The sequence below is a fragment of the Colobus angolensis genome, unplaced genomic scaffold, assembly GCF_000951035.1.
Source record: "Colobus angolensis palliatus isolate OR3802 unplaced genomic scaffold, Cang.pa_1.0 Scaffold504, whole genome shotgun sequence".
In the NCBI taxonomy this organism is placed as follows: Eukaryota; Metazoa; Chordata; class Mammalia; order Primates; family Cercopithecidae; genus Colobus; species Colobus angolensis.
The window spans coordinates 361416-382385 of NW_012118533.1; the positions used below are offsets into that span (position 1 = coordinate 361416).

The following is a 20970-nucleotide window of genomic DNA, read 5'->3' on the forward strand; positions in this document are numbered from 1 at the left end:
CTTCACTGGATTTTAGGAGTTTTTGTAGACTGACCCTATAATTTTTAATTTCATGGCCTTCTAGTTTTCTGTACTTCTGCTCAGTGCTGAGCCCTTTAAGCAGAGACTCACAAGCGACAAATATCAGCACACCACTTAATTGAGGAAGCCGGAGTGTTCCCAGGCCCGCAAGTTGGAGCTCTTTAGTTGGAATGCGGGGTTTAACTAGAGAGCGTGTTAAGTGTTAGGACTCCTCCTCCACACCACCAGTCAACAACCCCGCCCACCCCCGCCAACTTGTTTTGGCCTCTTAGCGCCTTTCTCCAGCCCGCCGGCCCGCCCTTCCTCCGGGTGTCTTACAGCTGGGCGCAGGAGGCGGGCTCAGCGCTGACGGGCTGCGCCTCTGCAGCCAGAGGGAGGAGGCGGGAAGGCGGGCGGAGGTGGAGGCGGAGGAGGAGGCGGAGGAGGAGGAGGAGGCGGGGACTACGCGGGGCGGTAGCTGGCGCCGAGCGCGGTGGGAGAGGAGAGGGTACCCGGCTGGCTCGGCTGGCGGCCTCTGCCAGGATCTCGGCGCTGCAGTCCTGCGCCTCTCCCACCCCCGACTCCGGCTCCGCGGCCCCGGGCACGGCGGAGGCAGCGGAGCCCTGGGCCATCGGTAGGTTGCACGGGGACGGCGGCTTCGTCTGTAACCTTTTGTGCCGCAGAAAAGGTGGTGGTTATGGGGTGATTGGGGGAGTAGCGGGTTTGCCCCAGTCTCTGATCCCCAGTGCTAGCCCCAGTCGCGGCGCCGCCCCTTCCTCTCCGCCTCGTGTCTGGTCCGGGTGCACGATCCCCGCGGTGCTGGGGAAACCCGGCCGGACCAGCTTCTGCGATGGGCGGCGGGGCGGCCCCAGCGTCCCATGGCCTCGGTGGACCGGTTCCCAGGCACCCGAAGGGGACTGGGGTCTGGTAAACTGGGTGGGGCCCGCGCGGGGTGCGGGGAGCTTGCGGTTCCCTGGCACAGGGGTGGGGCCGGAGACGCTGTGAGTGTGCAGCGCGTGTGAGTGTGCGGGGGCGTGCGCCCCCGTGTGCGCGCGTCGTGCGCTCGCTGGGGAGGTGCGGGGACTCGGCGACCCGGAGCGCCTCTCCCGCGGTGCCGCGGTGCGGAAGTCGGGGCGCGTTGGCGCGCATACTCGCTCCCTCCCTTGGCCGCCGTTCCCGCACCGCGGGGCAGCGGGCCTGGAGGCCCCATTGAGAAGTAGCTTTCCTCTGCCTGCTGCACCTTTGGCTGCATGCCCGGCAGCGCTCAGGGTGCGACTGCCCGGGTCAGATAGCACCTCAGGGCGAGCCCCGGCGGCCTGATCTCGCCAACCCTCCTCGCTCGGGTTGCAACCCGGTGCGAGGCCGCCCGCGCCCTCCGAGTGTCCGCCGGTGCAGTGGGGGTGGACTGGCCGGCTGTGGCCGCGTGCGAGCGTGTGGATTGGGGCCCGGTCCGAGCCAGAAGCGTAAGCGGCAGATGTCGTCGGGCATTGCCGCCCTCGCCCCACCTGTCGCGGGTGGACTTTGGGGCAGGTGGGAAGCGGAGGAGAGGGGTTTCGAGGCGGGTGGCAGTCAGACCTCCAGCAACGGCCCCATTGTGAAGCTGCCAAACTCTCTCTAGTGGTGGAATCTGCAGGTCTCCGCCAGAAAGGAGATGGGAACACGAAGGGAATGATGGCCCCGTCCTTTTCCCCTTGCAAGTATTCCACACCCTTAGGGACTCCCTGCCTCTCCTCCCACCTCAATTTTCAGCCCGGTGGGTTAGTGATTTGGGTGGAACCAAGATTTGCGCGCGCGCGCGCGCGCGTGTGTGTGTGTGTGTGTGTGTGTGTCTGTCTGTCTGTGGTGCACAGGTAAAGCTGAAGCTGGGAACTTTTTATTTGAGCAGGAAGAATGGAGGCATTTTACAGTGTGCTTGCCGCTCCTAGCTGGAAGAACAATTCTTGCACATTTCTGATGTTACTAAACTCTTCGTTTTCCTTTTTTTTCCCCCCAAAGAGCCAACCTACAAGTTAGGGTTGTTAGTTGTTTTATTTTCTCAAATCCTGTAATGCAGGATTGACACTAGAGAGATAGAAATTACCCTTTTGCAGAGTTTATTTTCCCAGTCATCTCAAAATATAGTATTGGTTATTATTGCAGAAGCTTTCGGCCGCGATTTATGATTACATTATGTTTAATGAATGTGTCACAGAATCCTCAGTGTTTTAATTTTGTAACTGAATGCATTATAAACTTAAAAGCAAAATGAACAGGATGAAATATAAGAGTTAATGAAAATACAGGGACCTGTTAATTTGATAACAGTTGATGTATTGAATGAATAGCTTTTGCTAACATTTTAGTTTATTTAATTGCAAATGAAAGTGTTAGTAACTATTTCAGTGTATAAGATATAATTATTGATATTATGTAACAGTCAATGAATTTGCTTATTTTCTTTGTATATTTCTGTGTGTTTTAGACAGATATTATAAAATTAACTCAAAAGTATTTAATATGTTAAGAGTAATAAAACTTTATGTACAGGATTTAAAATTTCTTTGCTTTTTTGTAGCTGGGGGTGAGGTGAGGGATCAGCTCTTTTCCTCCAGAGGCAACTTTGATTTTGTCACCAGCCTATAAAAATGAGTACCTGGTTTTAAGCTTTCCCAAAGGTTAGCCAATTCCACCGTGTACACCTGTCCCATTTTGATGATGCTTCCTAAGAGGCACATTTCTTGTAAAGGCTGCATGTTGACCTTTAGTTCCACTTACTGTCGGTCATATTTGCAGTGAAACTGAATATTTTTCTAAAAGTAGAAGGATGACACCACGTGATATTAGTAACCTAGGTTTAATTTTTACTAGCAGAAATGGAAAGATAACGAGTGCTACACTTTAAGGGGGTGGATTGCTATTAAAAGAACTGATACTAGAAAGAGAAACACGTTTTTGTCTTACTGAACGAATTATGAGTTATCTTACGAAGTTGGCAAGGTTAATGGTTTGTTTGTAAGGTCAAGGATGGTTTCAGAAAAGTCACACCCTAGTTAACTCTTCTTAAAAAGTATTGATGACTTAGTTTTTGCAAGTTGCAAATGGTAAAGTAAGAGTATTTGAAAGAAATCTCTAAGATGAGCATCTAGGTACAGCTAAACATTTTGTTTTCATTGTTGTGTTGTACTTGGACAGTTAAGCCATTTTATTTCTGCTTAGTGTTCAGTTAATATTCCTCCAGAGATGTTTTGTTTCATCTTTTATTTGTTTTTAGTGGTCGTTGAGACTAGTGGTCACAAAATATTTTTACTATTTTGAAAGGAATTTTTAAAAATTGCTGTTTTTTTCCAAGTGCTTTTCCATTATTGGTCTCTTCTTAAATAGCCAGTCTGAAAATAGAAAGAGACAGGTAGTCTGGTTCTTTTCTTTTCTTTTCTTTTCTTTTCTTTCTTTCTTTCTTTCTTTCTTTCTTTCTTTCTTTCTTTTTTTTTTTTTCTTTCTTTCTAAATGTTTTCATGAGCTTCAGGTTAGGGCTATAAAAAAATGAAAATAAATGCTTTGGTTGCTAAAATTAGAACTCACAACTTCTACTGTACCAATTTCTTTGCCTAAAATTTGTCTTTTCATAATATAAACTTTAATGATGAATGAGATTTATTTACCAATATTTGAAAGGGCTATGTGCTGGTCCTCATATTTATAATCTTATGATTTGTGACCAATATTGTTAAATTTTTTCTTATTGCTGTTTTGTTAGTGATCTGTGCTGAAGCTTGGGATTGACGACTTTTGTGGGTGTGTGTGGATTTTGTGTGGACCTAAACATTTCCAAATGGAGCTTTGTATATTTTGGGGAAAGCCACTCCCTTTTCTGGGTTCCTAGTGCCCTTCAGGTTTACTGTTATTAGATGGATTTATTTCCATGTCTGTCCTCCCCTCTGGCCCAGTCTCAGGCTATCTCTTTATATGTACACTAGTGCCCGTGCAGTGTGAGGATATATAATAAGACTCAAGAAACATTGTTGAATGACTGCATAAGTGAGTACCTAAGTGGGTACACCCAAAGAAGAACTCAGATCTGTATGGAAATTCACTGTTCAAGCAGAAGGGTGTTTCCCTTTTTAAAAGTCATTGCCTTTCCATTGGTATAGGTTACTTTTGAGTAGGATAACAATTAAAACAGCCAAACTGAGACAATTTTGAGAGTTAAAGGGGGTTGCTTTAAATAATTATACCAGGATATTGACTATGAATTGAGATACATAGTCACTCTACTTTTGAAAGGCATTCTTATTTACCTGTGGTAATAACTATCACCTGAGAAATTCGATACATTTGCTATTTAATGTTTGCAAACTTTCCTATTTGTAGAAGCTCCACTTGCAGTCAAATGTTGGGTATCTTTTGCTTAGTCACCCATGACTTTCTTATCCAGAAGTCTGTGGGCAGCTCTTGGCCAATGCTTAGTTTTTCCTATTTTTATTGCTTATGGGATAATGTCCCACTGCATTCTGTTTCAACTTCTTATAACTGGAAGCATTTATTATATCCTGTAGCCTTTGCTCTATTTACTTCAGTCTTTGTTTTTATGCAGCATTTAGTCTGTCTTCTAAGAATTTCACATGGATTCCTGTGAAGAATTTCACATGGATTGCTGACTGTTTTTGAGAGGAAATCTGTTGATATCTTTCCAAACCTTCAGTGTTCAGAACATTGGCCAGAATCAATTGCAAGCATTAGAGAATTAGAGATTTTTAAAGTATTCTAAAAATGTGTGTTATTTGGAAGGTACATGTTTTGGGGATTTTTATATTACAATCTTTTAATTGTTTTAAGTAGGAGATGGGGATAGAACCCTTACTGTTCTTAGTAGTAGTAGATTATGGGTTGTGTCTTAAAGACCCATAGTAGATTATGGGTTGTGTCTTAAAGAAAAGATATATTTTTATACTAGTTAGTTTCTGGTCTTGTTCTTTTTATTTATTTTTTCCTCTTTTCCTCCTCCTCCTCCTCTTCCTCTTCCTCCTCCTCCTCCTCTTCCTCTTCTTTCTCCTCCTCTTCCTCCTCCTCTTCCTCTTCCTTCTTCTCTTCGTCCTCCTCCTACAAAGCAGTAAGCAGAGTCAAAATTAGAAAAAGTGAGAATGTAATGGAGCTTCTGCACTTTGGTTTTGCTTGTGTTGCTCCCTTGGACATTGTGTTTATATTCTATTTTTGGCTTGGCACTGGCATAATAGGAATAATCAGTTACTACTCTTTGTTTACTATGAAATTACCGACCATTTCCTAGATTTACACATCAGCTCCAGTGCAAGAGTTGGATAATGTCTTTAAGGCTCCTCTACTTGCAAATCCACACTAAAGTTTTAGTTGATTGCTTTCTTTTGGTGTTGAAAAACTCTTTGAAAGTTTAAATATTTTTCTAATACATTTAAAAGCTTGAAAAGAAGAATATGTCACCAAATACATGAGGCAAATTATATGAAAGTTTGAATAGATTTAAAACTATCAAAACTATTCTTTAGGATTAAGACATTCAGATCTTTCTAATGTTCCTCCTGCTTGTTTTTCAATTGACATTTCTAAAAGTATAAATGAAATCGATCTCACTTTGTGATAGATGTAGTCTTGAGAAATAAAGCAGAAATACGTAACTGTATTTGATATCCAACCATATAACCAGACGGTATTGGTTGATACATTTTTTCTGACTTATAATTTATGATTTCAGAAAATATAAGCTCATAGGAGAAAGAGTCCATGGTTCAGAAGACATTTGTATAAGACTCTCCACGATGTGCCACCAAATCCTAATATTTTTCAAGTTGGAAGTAACCTTGCAGCTAAGTAGTTCCCCCAGCCATTTCACAAATGAGGCAAAAAAGCTTTTAGATAAAGTGCCTCCCCATACACTTAAAATAGAATTTCATTTATAGAAATTAATTGATGTACATTTTGCAGGATCATGATTATTGTGTAAAAGGCTATACTTATGGTCTTATCATTGAACAGAGGCCAATTGGGGTTCCAATTCCTGCTCTGACTCTCATGTAGTATCACCTGAAAGAGTACTTTAAAATAAGGATACTACTAAAGACTATTTTAAAAATGGGATAATAATATTTTCTTCATGGAGTAGTTAAGATTAAATGATATAAATTGTATATAGCTTTTGACATATGGAAGATGCTAAAGAAATGTTAGTTTTTAAAATTCCTCTTTCCCATTAAAAGTCCATTAAATAAGAAATGAAGATGAATGTTATTAGTATTGGGGAAATTCTTTGGGATAATTATATTAAATATTTTGTCTACAGATAGCAATTTTTGTTACAATTTACTGTGTGTTAAAACCAGAGGCTTCATTGGTGGGGTAGAATCAAGGCCTAATTTTTAAGATTTTTTGGTTACCCGATTTAAGAACAGTTGGTGGCAAAAGACATGAAAGGGAGTGTTTCTGTTATCTACATCTGAAGAAGCTGCAAAGGCTGATAAACATGCTAGTTTCTTGGAATGACAGTTCTTGGTGCATTAGCTCCTTCCATTTTCTCAAGCTAAAGAAGCACATATTAAATTTAGTAATTATCTATTTCCTTTGGATGAAACTCTCCTGTACTGGTAAGGAAAGTAATAAAATTACAAACTCCTTGGCTTTTTTCTTGCAATTTGTCTTTTGTTTGATAAGGTATTATAAATGTTGCCACTTCTCGGGCTCTGTGCACCTACATAGGTAAATGAATCTACTTGCCTCATTTGACACCCCTCCAACTGCTTCTGTTGTTGAACACAACCGAAAACCAACAACCAAAGAAACTTTTACAGGTGGAAAAGGACTTTGGAGGGTATTCCTCGTCTCAGCAAATTAACCCTATTAACTAGGGAGGTAGGAGATAAAGATAGATTATCTTACACATTAACTTCCCAGGTAAGAGAGGGAAGGCACAGAGGAGATGCTAGAAACCTTAAGTAAGGTGGTAACTATAAAAAAGTGCTTTTTCAGACACTTGTCTTTTTTTGTTGTGTTATCCGAGAGACTTCTAATCATTTGCCTCGCGTCAGTCTTATGAAAGATTTACATTGTTGCTGCTTTATGGCTAAAATGAGTCGATACCAAAAATTAATTGCATAGCAATAGCATCACACATTGTAAAGAGCTTTGCAGCATGTAAAGCATTCACCTACCTCATTTCATTGCATCCATCAAACAACTGTATTAGGGAGGAGCGGGGGTTATTACGGTCTTCATTTTACAGGTTGATATTTATGCAGGGTCAAGAGTCAGAGTTCTTAGCAAAACCAGAGTTAGGAACTGTGGCCTGTGCTTTTGATCCTAGCCTGAGCATTATGTTTTTTGCACAGAGTGCTGTGAATCAGTTGAACGCGTGAATAGGACTAGGATGGTGAAACTAATACTTATTACCTTCATTTTTCTTGTCTCTTTATTTAGCCCAGTTAGCTACTCCTAGTCTCTAGGTAGAATTTAAGTAACAGAGCACAGAGAAATACACATGATAAAATGTTTGAGGATGCATTTAGGTGAACAAACTCAACACTAATTGAATTAATTAATTATTGGATCCTATATTACCTATACTTGATGTTACTACCTCCTGCTAGTTTCATTCTCTTTTGATGTTACAAGTTGTGTTACTTGTTAAATTAAAGGTTTATTTTTGTATTTCATGTTTAGTACCTGGAGTAGAACAGAAAAATTATTATGTCTGTGTTCCCTTGGGACTCATTGGAAATTGTACAGTGATATCTTCTGGGATTTAGTCTGGTAAGTTATATTTTGCTTTTTCTGTTGGTTAACAGTTGTATGAACACAATACCATAATGTAGTTTTTAAAGACTATATAAATAAACAAGTGTGAAATGTCAATCAAGTGAATGTGTAATGTCGGTGTATTATTGCAAATATGTATACTCTAATTACACATTTTTAATGGTGAGAAATGAAATTATTGTTGCAATATGCAAATTTTTTTTATTTGAAATGTTTGACTAAGTTTTCCTTCCTTTAAATTTCTTTAATGTAAAGATCTTATGAAATAATATTTCAAAGTATAGTAGTTAGAGATAGTTGCTCTAATTTGGGGCAAATTTTAGTAAAAACATTAATCTCCAAACATTGCTGAAATAATTTGCAAAAAATTCTGGTTATATATTATCATACGTAAAGAATGAGCTAACAGGTGTCTGAAAGGAGCATTATTTTCACTTAGTCATATAGCAGTTCAGTGAAAATGTGACATTCTTTTTATCACACCCTGGATTTAAACTGTTAAAAATATGCAATGCTGTTTTCTTCCTTTAGTTGTCTTTTTTCAGTATGTCATCTGTGTATCTTTGCTGACGTAGTTGTCCATGTGGCTTGAAGTCTTTGAAGGGAAAAAAGAAATTCCTAATGATCTATGGTAGCTCTTTAGCATTCTCAAGACTGTATGAGGGTGACTCCGTGCTTTGGTGTGTCATTCTACTTGGCCGTTATCTTTGTACATCCTTGCTTTGAATTATGTAGAGAGGTCATAATCCTTGGAAAAGGCAGAGTTTCATAATAAGTGATTTCTAAATTTCTAGTCAGCAGCAGAATGATTCAAAGGAATGGTAGGGAAAAACGAATACTTTAACCTCATTAAGTAGATAAAACCTATTACTTTTATGAAAATGCATTTTAGAACATTGGAAAAATGGAAACATTACTAAAATTTTCAGTTTTGAGGAAAAGTGTAAGAAGTTTGGAAAACATAGTACAAAGTACTTTGAGAGGATATTGAATAAAAAATAATGTGGCCTGGTCACTGACTCAGCTAATAGAAATAAATCACAAAACTAGAGCAGTGCGTAGAAGCTACAGCAATATATGTGTGTGTATCTATGTCTATCCATCTATCTCTGTATATACCTATATTGGTACAGTTGTTCCTTGGCATTCATGGGAGATTGGTTCCAGGACTTCCCCCGGATACCAAAATCTGATGATATGTAAGTCCCTGATACAAAAATGGCATAGTACTTGCCTATAACCTATGCACATCCTCTTGTATACTTTAATCTAGAGATACTTATAATACCTATTACAATGTAAATGTTACATAAATAGTAGCTGTACTGTATTGTTTAGGGAATAATGACAAGAAAAACTTCTGTACGTATTCAGTGTAGATGTAATTTTTGCTTTTTCAATTATTTTCTCTCTGTGGTTGGTTGAATCCATGGATGCAGAACCTGTGGAGACAGAGGGTTGACCGTATATAGGCATGTACATACAGATATATGTGTAAATAAATCGACATTCTAGCAGAGCTGCACAAGGTGAAATGAATCATCTTGGGAGGTAGTGAGTTACCTGTCACTGCAGGTGTTCAAACATACAGTGGACAACTATTAAGATTCCTTTTGATTCCGAAATTATGTGGTACAAAAAAATTTAAAATTTGGAGGACCATCTGAAACTTGGAAATATGTGACAGAGTTCATTTATTTTTTAATGTCAGGTTTACTGAATTATAACTTAGTACAATCCATCCTTTTAAAGTGTACAGTTTGATGCATTTTGACAAATGTATCCAGTTATGTAATGACCACTACAGTCAACCAATAGAGTATTTTCATCACCCCCCAAAATTCCCTTTCTCCCCCTTGTAGTTATCCCTTCTGCCCACCCTAGCCCTTGGCAATTAATGATTGATTCTAGCCAATAGTTTTGCCTTTTCCAGAATGCCACGTAAGTGGAAACATGTAGTATATAGGTGTAGTATCTGCTTCTTTCACTTAGTATTTTCCCAGCTTGTTCCACTTCATTGCTGAGTGGTATCCATTGTAGGGATGGACTGCAGTTTGTTCATCTCTTTCCCTGTTGATAGATATTTGTATTTTTTTCTAGTTTCGGTGTTGTGAATGAAGCTGTCGTAAATATTCACATTCAGGTGTTTGTATGGACATGTATTTTCATTTTTCTTGGGTTAGATATCTATGATTATGGTGGCTGGGTTGTTTAATGAGAATTTATTCAACTTTATAAGTAAATGCCAAACTGTTCTCTAAAGTAGCTGCACCTGACAAAGGCTTCTAAGTAGCTAAAATAACTACGCCAAAGTGTGTGCAGATGAAGGAGCCCGATTCTCATTCAGCACAGATTTATTTTTATCTTATATGCAGTTTTAACACGTTTGGTTAGCAGATATTTCCAGCCCACAGTGGATTAGGAACAGTAAATTAGAAGACCTAGGGGTAGGTTGTTAGCAATTATAAGCAGCCAAAAATTATGTTCACCAACATAACTATACAGTAATTACTGATTAAAAACAAAGCAGGGACTTACAAGGGTGAAACTCTTCTATCTGATAAGTTCTAGCTGACAAGTTCCCAAACCTATATGCATATTAGAATCACCTGGGAATCTTTTACAAATTGCAGAACCCAGGCTACAGCCCAGATCAGTTAAGTCACAAATCTGGGGTGGAACACAGACATTAGCAGTTTTTGAAGCTCCTTGCATGATTCTGGTGTGTAGACAAGTTTGGGAACCACATGCTAGAAGCACAGCATGGACTTGGAGCCAGGGAGCCTGAGTTGTAATTATGGGCATTAACTACGTGTATGGCTCTGGGCAGGACCCTGTCTTCGTGATTTCAGTGTCTCCTCTATATTTGGAGGTAGAGGTTCCAGGTAGGTTATGTCCAAGATGATTCTGGTATTAAAACTGTATCACTCTAGCCAGGGGCGGTGGCTCGCACCTGTAATTCTAGCTACTTGGGATGCTAAGGAGGGAGGATTGCTTGAGACCAGCCTGGGTAACATAGTGAGACCTTATCTCTAAAAGTATAAAAGAAATAATTAACCAGATGTGGTGATGCACACCTATGTCCCAGCTACTTGGGAGGCTGAGGTGGGAGGATCGCTTGAGTCCAGGAGTTTGAGGCTGCAGTGAGCTATCATTGCCCTGCTGCACTCCAGCATGGGTGACAGAGCAAGACCCTGTGTCTAAGCAAACAAACAAACAACAAACACAAAAATAGGTGACTGTAGATATCACAGATATCACTAGACTGGTATTAGCCCTGCTTAGGAGACCCTATTTCCCCAAAAATGGCTCTATTGGAATGGTTTGATTCAGGTACCTCTTGAAAAGGGTTTTCTTAACATGATGACATTTTTATTCTGTATATTTAAAATGGTTATGTTGATATCTGTTTTCTCTTATATGGTATTGCTGTATGTTGCTAAAAAAAAAAAACAGTGAAAGCATATGGAGCAGTGTTTTGATAACTGGGAGTGAATTTTTTTTTATAATCTTATTTAAAAAAATTCTCAGAATGCAATTTCAAAAAGAATTCTTTGTATAGCAGTTTTGAAACTTATTAGCTATTTTCAGAGCTGGTCTAAGGAGCTAAGGCATCTAGATCATATTTTCAAAATGTTGCTCTTTGTGCCAAATAGATAGGAAGCTTGGCCTCTTGAAGAGTGTTCAAAGCTGTGCAGATTTCATACAGGTCTACTCTCTTGACTATTCTTCCTGGTGCACGGGGTTCCACTCACGTGTGTTATGGTTTGGACCTGTTTGCTTTAGTCTCAGCCAGAATACTGGTATTGTGGTATTGAATGCTGTATCTAATGCTTTTGAAATGTACACTGTATGTATTTTTCTAATATATATAAATGAAATGTTATCTTTCTTTTTTGAAGGAAAATTTACATTTAGTTTGTAAATTTCTTTAAAGAGTGTCTAAGTGTTTTTTAAGTGAGAATATCAGGAGATATGAGGTCAAAGAATGGCGATCATGTCCCTTTCATTTATCTTTTTCTTTTTGGAAAAATCAAACACATCAAACAAAAGGAAGCACATCATCTTCCTTTCTTTTGATAATTCCTATTTCTAAGCAATAAGAGGAGAAATAGGCACTCTTCTGGTGAGTGTATAGATTATACTCTTTAAAAGTGTTTACATTAATTTTTAGTTATATAAAGTAATACATTACCCATATAAAAACCAGAAGCATTATTAATAAGGTTTTGTGGTAATTGCTATAAAAACCTAAAAAGTACATGTTCTTTGACTCAGCATTTTTACTTCTGGAATTTTCTGCAGAAATATTCATGTGTGTCTGTGTGTACTCTTGCATGTTTTCATTGTAGAAGGAAGTAATCACTCACTCTCACATTTGTAAATACTCAGGAAAAGGAAGGATATACCAAAATTTTAATAGAGATTTCCTCAAGATATGTCCGGCACTGGTAGGGGATGAAGAATGATTTTGCCATTTATAGTACATCATTATGAATTATTTGGACTGGATAGCTTTCAGTTTGCATGTATTGCTTTTACTGATTTCTAAAACAATAACAAGAGAAAACAATCCTTTGAGCAGGTTAGTAGAGTAAGAAAAAGGTAGAAAGTATCTGGAAGGGAAAAGTGGTTATAAAAAATGTTTGTTGACTCTAAGACTTCTTTGAGATATCTCTGTATGGTTAAAGAAATTAGCAACTAGGATGGTGCCCTAGGCTTAGAGCCTAGTGAAATAATTTTTGTTTCTTGGAGGGTGTCACTGACTCAGACACCCTGTAGCATAGGAGCTGACTGTGGACAATATCTGGATGTATCTTGTTGTTAAGTCACATTCTCAGCTTTTTGGAACCTTTGCTTTTCCTTCTCTCCCTGAGAATTACATTGTACCCTACCTTTACCACATCCCTCCTATCATAAAAAATATGTTTGATAAACTAATTCAGTCTGTAATAGAGAAAAATAAAGGTGTTTTAAGAGAAGAAGGCAAAAACGAGCAATATTAAACTTGGTGGAATGAGTCTAACAAGAGAATTTCATGCCTTTGACATCTCAGCTAAAGGTTCGAGGAGTTGGAAATTTTTAACAGGCATGCTACTGATGTATAAATGAACTCTCTATATAGGAAAGCTAATGAAGCAATTAATTTTTTGAGTTTCTTAGATGAAATACAGGTGTTAGGATACAGTGTTTCTCAAAAAGAATTCTTTCTATAGCATTGGTCAGACGTACCACCTGTTTTCAAAGCTGGTCTAAGGAGACAAGGGCATTTAGGTTATATTTTCAAAGTATTGGTATTTATGCCCCAAATTTAGATTTGGCCTCTCAGAGAGTATTCATACCTATGCAGATTCTATAAGGGTCACAGGCTTTTGAACGTGCTTATCCTGGTGCACCAGGTTCTCCTATACATGTGTTGTGATTTGGAACTATTTGCTTTAGTTTTAGCCAAAATTTACAATTTCATTCTGTACCCAATGCTTTAAAAAAATGTGTACTGTTACATTTTTTAAGAATTAGTGTTACCTTTGTCATCTAGTTGGATCCACATAAATTTCAGCAATATAGAAGCATCTATAAATGTTGCCAAATCTTTCATGTTTTATAAATACATTGGTGCCATTGTTACTGGTTGGATTGTGAGGGAATTTAATATTGAAGACCTTAGGTGTCATTTGAAAGATTGTATTGTTCCTGGTACTTTTTTAAAAGCTCAATTTTAAAAGCATTGTTCAATTACAAGTTGACTTTGCTATTCTTGTTTCATTTTCTGTTTTAGCTTCTTCTCTGCACAGACATTTTGCTGCTTCTGTAATTATAACATTAATACTTTTTCTATTTTCTACTTAAAGTCTATTTTTGCTTTAAACTATATATAAAAGGCATTAATGGAAGCAAGAAAGGTATCTTTGATCTCTGGGTTTTAGTGCTCCGGAATGAAGCAGGTGGCATTAGACCTGATTTCTTGACTCACAGGCTATTCTTATTGATGTAGTGGGAAGTGTGGCACCTGTTGCATGGTACCTGTAGTAGTATTTATGAGAGTGCTTTGTGATTGTTTATCTTGGCAGCAAGCTTTTTGGATACAAGGTTTATTTGACAATATGAAACAAAATGCTGAGTCATGAATAGGCTTATTAAAAATAACAAGCCTGTAAGCAGTTTTTTTCATGGTAAAACCTGAAGAATAGACTGCTAAACACAGGCCACCTCCAGTTATAGTCACCGTAGCTGAGTTTCCTGATGAATGTCTTTCAATAAGAAATTTTGCTGTGGAAAATGTTGGACATCTGTATATCTGTCTTTAGTGCCCCAGAATTCGGAGTTAGGAGGTACCTAGACTTCTTCCTCTGCAGATGGGACAATGTCTAAAGAGCTTCTGCCCCCATTGTAAAAATAACCTGAGCAAGTTGATTCTGTAGCTGATCTCAGGATCTTGCTTCAGTATTTAAATCTAGTCAAGAAATTCTCAGGAATGTAGTAGCATAAGTTTTGTTTTCTGTCACACGGAAGAATGGGAGGTGTGCTGCTTATTCAGCATTCAGCCCAACTACAAATGAAATATTTGACAATGGGGGCTGGCTTTTCTGAACCCCAGCCTCTACCTAGCTTTCTTGGTGCCGCATAGTAGATGCTTTTAGAAGGGCAATATACAAGTAAGAAGAATCCTTTAGAAAAAGAGAAGCCGTTTGTGAGGGTCTTGTTTCCAGTGTTCACGTTCCTACGTGAATATGGAGACCTGAAGTTGTTCTCGCACATATGGCAGTATATTGCGGAGACCAATGAACCACTCAATGAACTGTTAGTTTTGAGAAGACACTATTTGTAGTTTGGAGCAAAAATACTGATGTTTGATAGCCAAAAAGTACAAACAGTTTTCCAGCTCTGAGAATTGCTCATCAGAAGTTCAGCAGATAGCAGCTATATAAGCTATATTTAAAGTCAGCCTTTTCATGTTCCGGCGCCTTGAGACTCTCCCGCAGGAATCTTGCCTGGAATACTGACCTGTTTTGCATTGACTTTAGTTGCTCCGTTGAGTATTTATGTTGGAGGATATTAGAAATGCTTACTCCTTCAACTTTCTGGTGAGATTGTGCTTTCCATAGTGAATGTTTTGTCTACCTCAGTAAAATGTGGTAGATTTCATATACCAGACTGCCTCGTTGAAATTTCCAGAGCTCTTAAACCACATCTGTATCTTCTGCTTAACAACCTAGGTTCAATTGTTATCTACCAGGTTGATGTGTGAAGATCCTGTTTGAATAGTTCTCTTCCCAAGTTGTTTTTTTTTTTATGGTGTATTTGGCTGTTGAAAACTTAACTGATGAGTTACTCATCTAACGGTAGTGTCTATTTCATATCAAATCAGATTTTGACCTTTACACATGTCTTCACATTTCTAATTTTCCAGGTACTTCCAAGTATTTTCTAGCTAATATATTATTTCTGCCTATTTCTCTAAACCGTTGTGTCCTTCTAGGCTTTATCTTCAACCCCCAAGGATTCTCAGGATTTCTGACGGTTTACCTTGATGCAGCAGGATTGGCTTAGTATGGCGACAAACTTTTGATGATTGTGTTGCCCTCAGAAACCTGTGTCCACTCCTCTTTACTGCAACTTTGTGTACAATTCACTTGCTTAGCAATTTTTTTTCCCACGTAGACAAAAAAGATGAATTTTAGCCTCGCTTCTGCATGAAGTTTTACCCAATTTGGAATGTGTGGGGTCTGAAGTCATAGATTTAAAGACATTTATAATATACCAAATGAGAATGCAGTAAGCTGCCTGGTGGAACTCTATGAGTTGTCACGGAGTGCCAGATTTGAGAGACCTAGACCAGAGTCTCAGAGCAGACGGACAGCTTGAGTGTCACTGCCTTGGTGACTCTCCTTGGGTGTGGTGCCCAGTCTTTGTGTGTGTGTGTGTGTGTGCCCTTTCCTCCATGGCCCTGGTTATTTCTTTGCCTCACTGACCCTCCTGTCTTTTTCAGGATGAAGTATCAGAGAAACAGCTACTACCTGTAGCTGCCAGTCAGGTTACGTAGTTTGTAGGCCTTGGCTATGTCCTCTTGTATTCTTTCTGGGTTGCAAAATTAGTGAGAAAGGAAGGATAAATTTGTCATTTGGCTCCAAGTTAATATTTGTTTGTTTAGCATAAAAATTTGTTGAGGCTTCATATGGCTCTCTAAAGTTAATTAGCTGAGAAGTCTTATGTGCATATCAGAGTAGCTGGTAGTCACCTGATATTCCAGTCCTGTCAATGGAGAAATAAATTTCCTCAAATATAATTTATTTTATATAAATAATATAAATATACTATACTATAGTTTATTTTTACATTAAAATATAATAAAGCTGATTAAATCTAAAAGGGTTCAGGGACTAGAGTATTTTGGTGAAATAAAAATGGGAAATAGTCTAAGGTTGAGAATAAATAGGGAGTAATACCATATAGCTCCTTTGGCATTGCTTTATCTCAAATACTGTAATAAATGTTTGTTTTCAGTGGGGATCATAGGGAGCACAGGGTGGTATCTGGTAACTTCACAATCTTCTAATAAAGGAAATTAGAACATGCATGTGGAGGAATAAAGTGCTGTTTTTTGTTTTTTGTTTCTTTTTAAAACAAAGCTTTCTAATTGCTTGGGTTTTAAATGATTACCCAAACTTTAAGAAATACTTCAAATAGGAAGTGGTTGTCTAGTAAAGAGATTCATAAGAGTTATTTAATAAATTTTTAAGTAAATTTTTCGTCTTAAAATCAGTTGATGTCATTTGGATTAGCAATCTGAGATACTTAAAACCATGTTATCTACTCCCAATTAAAAAGCAAGTACAAATAGTTTCTCAGAAATGAAACGGTCACTATTTCCCTTAGTGTTTTAGTTTCCCAAATTTGATCTATCTGTAGCTTTCTAGGAACCTAGCCGCCATTTGTGTCATTTCTTGTCAATGGAGCTTTCCAAACTATGTATTGTAATAATCTTAAGGAATAATATTAATATTCATTGTGAATTATTCTGCCATTTTTGAAACTATTGAAAAGTACAATGTCTTGGGTATTGTAAAACAGAATATCAAGCCTGTGGTATATTTCATGATTAAATAGTCAAATTAAAATGACATCTGATGTTTTATACATTTTTCGTATTAAAAATTATGTGATATATTGGGTTTAGCATTAACTTTTAAACTATAAAATGATATTCTTTAAGTCACTGGGGATACGGAAGGAAGAACATTTACAAGGTTTGGGGGAACCTGCCCCTAAGACTCCTCATACTCTACGAATAGTTGTTTTAAGTCTAAATTGGATTCCTTGCAGAAATTCATCAGCTCAATCAGCTTTATTATATGTTCCTTAAAGACAAATTGAAAAGAATTGCAGGTGTCAAGAGCTAAACACTTTAAATTAAATAATGGAAAAATTTAACTTTCAAGCCAGAAATATTTTATGTGTTCTTATGAAACTATATATGATTGCTTTCATTTCTTAATGCTGAGATCTGTATTTGACTCACTTAATATTGCATTAAGGAATAAACTTTATGTGATTGAATGGAGTGCTGCATTTAGAGAAGTATTATTGTTGTTGTTTTCTGTTTGCTTCTCCTTCTGAACTTTTTCGTAGTACATCAGACTTTAACTTGCCTTTCAGTTCTTAAAAGCAGAGAGGTAGTTGTCATTTCATGCCCGCTCTGAAACGTTTAGTAGACATAGATACATGTCAGTGGTACATTGACTGTCTTTCAGGCAAGTTTACTTCATGCTCCCTGAGCCTTCTAAAAGGACCTGGCCTGGCCCAATTCTCTGTGCATTATATTCTTCTAATCTAAGTCTGTTTACTTTTAGGATTGCGCAGACTGGTGCTTAAAATGGAAGTCGATATTAATGGAGAGTCTAGAAGTACTCTGACCACCCTGCCCTTCCCTGGGGCCGAGGCCAACTCCCCGGGAAAGGCAGAGGCAGAGAAGCCCCGGTGTTCCAGCACACCCTGCTCCCCGATGCGGAGGACCGTGTCAGGCTACCAGATCCTACACATGGACTCTAACTATTTGGTTGGCTTCACGACTGGTGAGGAACTCCTGAAGTTAGCTCAGAAGTGCACAGGAGGTGAAGAGAGCAAGGCAGAAGCCATGCCATCCTTACGCTCCAAACAGCTAGATGCAGGACTTGCCCGTTCCTCTCGTTTGTATAAAACCAGAAGTAGGTACTACCAGCCATACGAGATTCCAGCTGTCAATGGCAGGAGGCGAAGGCGGATGCCCAGCTCAGGAGACAAGTGCACTAAATCTTTACCTTATGAACCTTATAAGGCCCTCCATGGGCCTCTGCCTCTTTGTCTTCTTAAAGGTAAGAGGGCTCACTCCAAATCTCTGGACTACCTCAATCTAGATAAAATGATCAAGGAGCCAGCTGACACGGAAGTGCTACAGTACCAGCTTCAACACCTAACCCTCCGAGGGGACCGTGTGTTTGCTAGGAATAATACATGAATGACTTGCAGAGAGCTTAAACCAGTTTAGGTCAGCCTACGCTTGGCTGGAAAAAACCCACTGCTGTACTCTGTACATGACTCTTCACACTATAGATGGTTATATCAGCTAAGTGTTCCTGGAACATAAAAATTGTCTGGATCAAATTTGAATACAGGAATGAAATCACAGGTACTTGGGGGGGATATCATTCTAGAGCACGCAACTGCAAAGAAAACAGAATGTTGACTGTTAGTTTGTATAGCTTTTTAGCTAGGAAAAAAAGGCTTTGGTACAGTAATTTCATCTTTATGATTCTGACACTCAAATTGGAAATGTTATCTGCTTGATTGTTGCTGACTTGATATGATTCATTAGAAATTTATATCTTAAGTACTCAAGTACTTCTTGAATCTCTGTATTTTACTATAAAATGTATGTAATGATTTGTTTTATGAAATTTAGAACTTGAACATTGCTGAATTGGACCACTTTTTATTTTTAAATATTGAGTTTAAATATTTTATAACTGGTTTTGCACTGAAAAAATTAACATTTCAGATTGACAACAGAGTAATCTTTCTTCACTTGCCTCAATAATATTATTGAGCAATGAATTTTTTATTTCCGCATGGAAAGTTATTGATCTCTATGGCTGTAAAATATTTCTTTATAGCGTTATTAAAGTGTGTCTTAATAAAATTAAATTTGGGATACAAAGTATTTATTTTACAATGGGTGGGTGGGGGAAGCTTTTCCAGAAAGTTGCCAATGTGATGTTTTCATAAGTTGAAAAAACTCTCCTTAGTGCTTATTTTCTAACTTAAAATTCACCTGGAACTTTAAATTGGAAAGGATTCTTTTAATTGTGGATTATAGGCATAATACTGTTTGCATCTGAATTTTCTGTAAGTGAATAAAACTTTTAATAGAGGAACTCATGATTTGTACTAAGTATGAAGTGATACCATTCAGCATGGCATCAGGTCATTCCAGTTTTAGTTCTGTGCAACACAAGCACTCACTGAAATTCCAGTTTCTAGGATTAGCGTAGGAGCCTAACATGCTTCTACAGTTTTAATGGGTTAATCCTGGATTACTTAACAATTTATGTCAATTGCACTGGTTTAATTTGTTACTAAAGAAATAATGCCCTGGCTTTAGTAACAAATACAGCTCAACTATTCTTGAATATATTTTGAAAAAAAAAAAAAAATGTATGTAACTTACCTTTTGTAAACGTTCTATTTCTTTTTTCCCCCATTTTTGACTCTTAAAGGTGCAATTTATTACTGAATTGGGATTTCTGGCAGCATAGAACTGCTTACTTTTTATTTTGGGGTCTGAGTTTCTTAGGTGTTAGCAATCTTGCCTATAAAGTAAGAACACCTTTTAATTAATGAGTGGGTCATTCCTGGTGCAATTGTGATTTTTCTTTAGCCAGAATGAATGGCAAACTCTATTTAGAACAAAGTAAGTATTAGAAAACCCTAGGAACTCTTAATCAACGTTTATTACACTTTCATTAAGGCAAACTATGTGAAAGAGCCTTGGGGAAGTTGGCCCATATCTTACTGAGTTGATCAGATTTCTCGTTGGGCTGGAAATGTTTAGCTGTTGTATATTTTAAAGTAAATTGCACCTTTGTAACATATTGTATTGACGAATGATCACTAAGATTAGCTATATCTATACAGTCATTAGTTTGACAAGAAATAGAATCCTGTCAGATGCCAAAGAGTGGGATTTTTACGTTTAATGATTAAACACCATTATTTATTGAGAATTTACCCTGTGGAATTGTATTATTTCTAACTATGAAATAAAGGGGTGATGTAAACACACATTGTTGTGTGGTGCTTTAAACTAGGTCCACCATCAACAGGCTACTTACTGTTCAAGAATTCCACTGAATTCCACTTAAAATAAAATATCTTATTTTAAGGCCCTATTTTTGTTAAACAAAACAGTAACAACAACAGAACTATTTACTTATGATGCTCATTGGCATTTTATGATAAAAGATGTATTCATGGCAATGATATGTATTCAGCCTATTAGGAAACACAACTGGTTACCTGTGAGACCTGTTCTGCCCATGTGCCTAAGTTTCTTAATAATAGCTAAATAAAACTGTGTAGCCTTTTTGTTTTGTTTTGTTTTTTACTGAAAGACAGGTGAAACTCTGTGGCAAAAATAAAGGGGTTAATAGTGTGAGATATGGCGTACTTACTCTTTTCTGATTAGTAAAGCTATATAATTTTAAATTTCGTTTTCTAGAAAGAAAGTTTCAAAACTCTAGGTCAGTAGTTTTCACAATGTGTTTGCAGAACCCCTTTATTAGTTCAGTCTTACTTTGTCTGTACCCCATGGAATGGTAGCCTGTGGTAGGTAGGAACCAATTAAAAAAAAAAAAAAAGGATAGGCTGGATGTCTTTTAGTTGAAAAACAATCCCTTTTGACATGGTTTCTATTTTTTAACTTTTTCATTCTTTATTCAATTTAATATACCATACTAAATAGGGCACACTTGGCCAGAATATACCTGATGATATTATCTTACTGCTCTTGCCCTTAAACATTGCAGCACTATATAACTTTACTTTTTTTCTTCTTTTGCAAAAGTACCATTTGTTTGAAGCTTAGATGATGCATAAAGTTGCAATAAAATTTCATTCCTTGCCTCAATCTAATGTGAGCTTCTTTTGCTCTTCTGACTTCCATTTGGTTGCATTTTA

General features: G+C 38.0%; 1 protein-coding gene across 4 annotated transcripts; it reads left to right on the plus strand.

Moving 5' to 3' along the window:
- Positions 1-433: 433 nt before the first annotated feature.
- On the plus strand, positions 434-20378 carry LOC105524727 (chromosome unknown open reading frame, human C5orf30). 4 transcript variants are annotated; one of them, XM_011960111.1, is made up of 3 exons: positions 434-634; positions 7663-7752; positions 17610-20378. In XM_011960111.1, exon 3 carries the CDS (start codon positions 17633-17635, stop codon positions 18251-18253), a length of 621 nt encoding a protein of 206 aa, XP_011815501.1. In that variant the 5' UTR covers positions 434-634; positions 7663-7752; positions 17610-17632; the 3' UTR covers positions 18254-20378. The 4 variants fall into 4 exon arrangements, with proteins under 4 accessions (XP_011815501.1, XP_011815503.1, XP_011815504.1 ...); XM_011960113.1 differs by lacking the exon at positions 434-634 and adding an exon at positions 777-927 and having other exon boundaries at positions 17610-20076; XM_011960114.1 differs by lacking the exon at positions 434-634 and adding an exon at positions 1004-1018 and having other exon boundaries at positions 17610-20076.
- The last annotated feature ends 592 nt before the right edge of the window (positions 20379-20970 follow it).

What these genes read in the sequence shown, in the direction of transcription:
- LOC105524727 (XM_011960111.1), top strand. Translation starts at nt 17,633, where the DNA reads ATGGAAGTCGATATTAATGGAGAGTCTAGAAGTACTCTGACCACCCTG.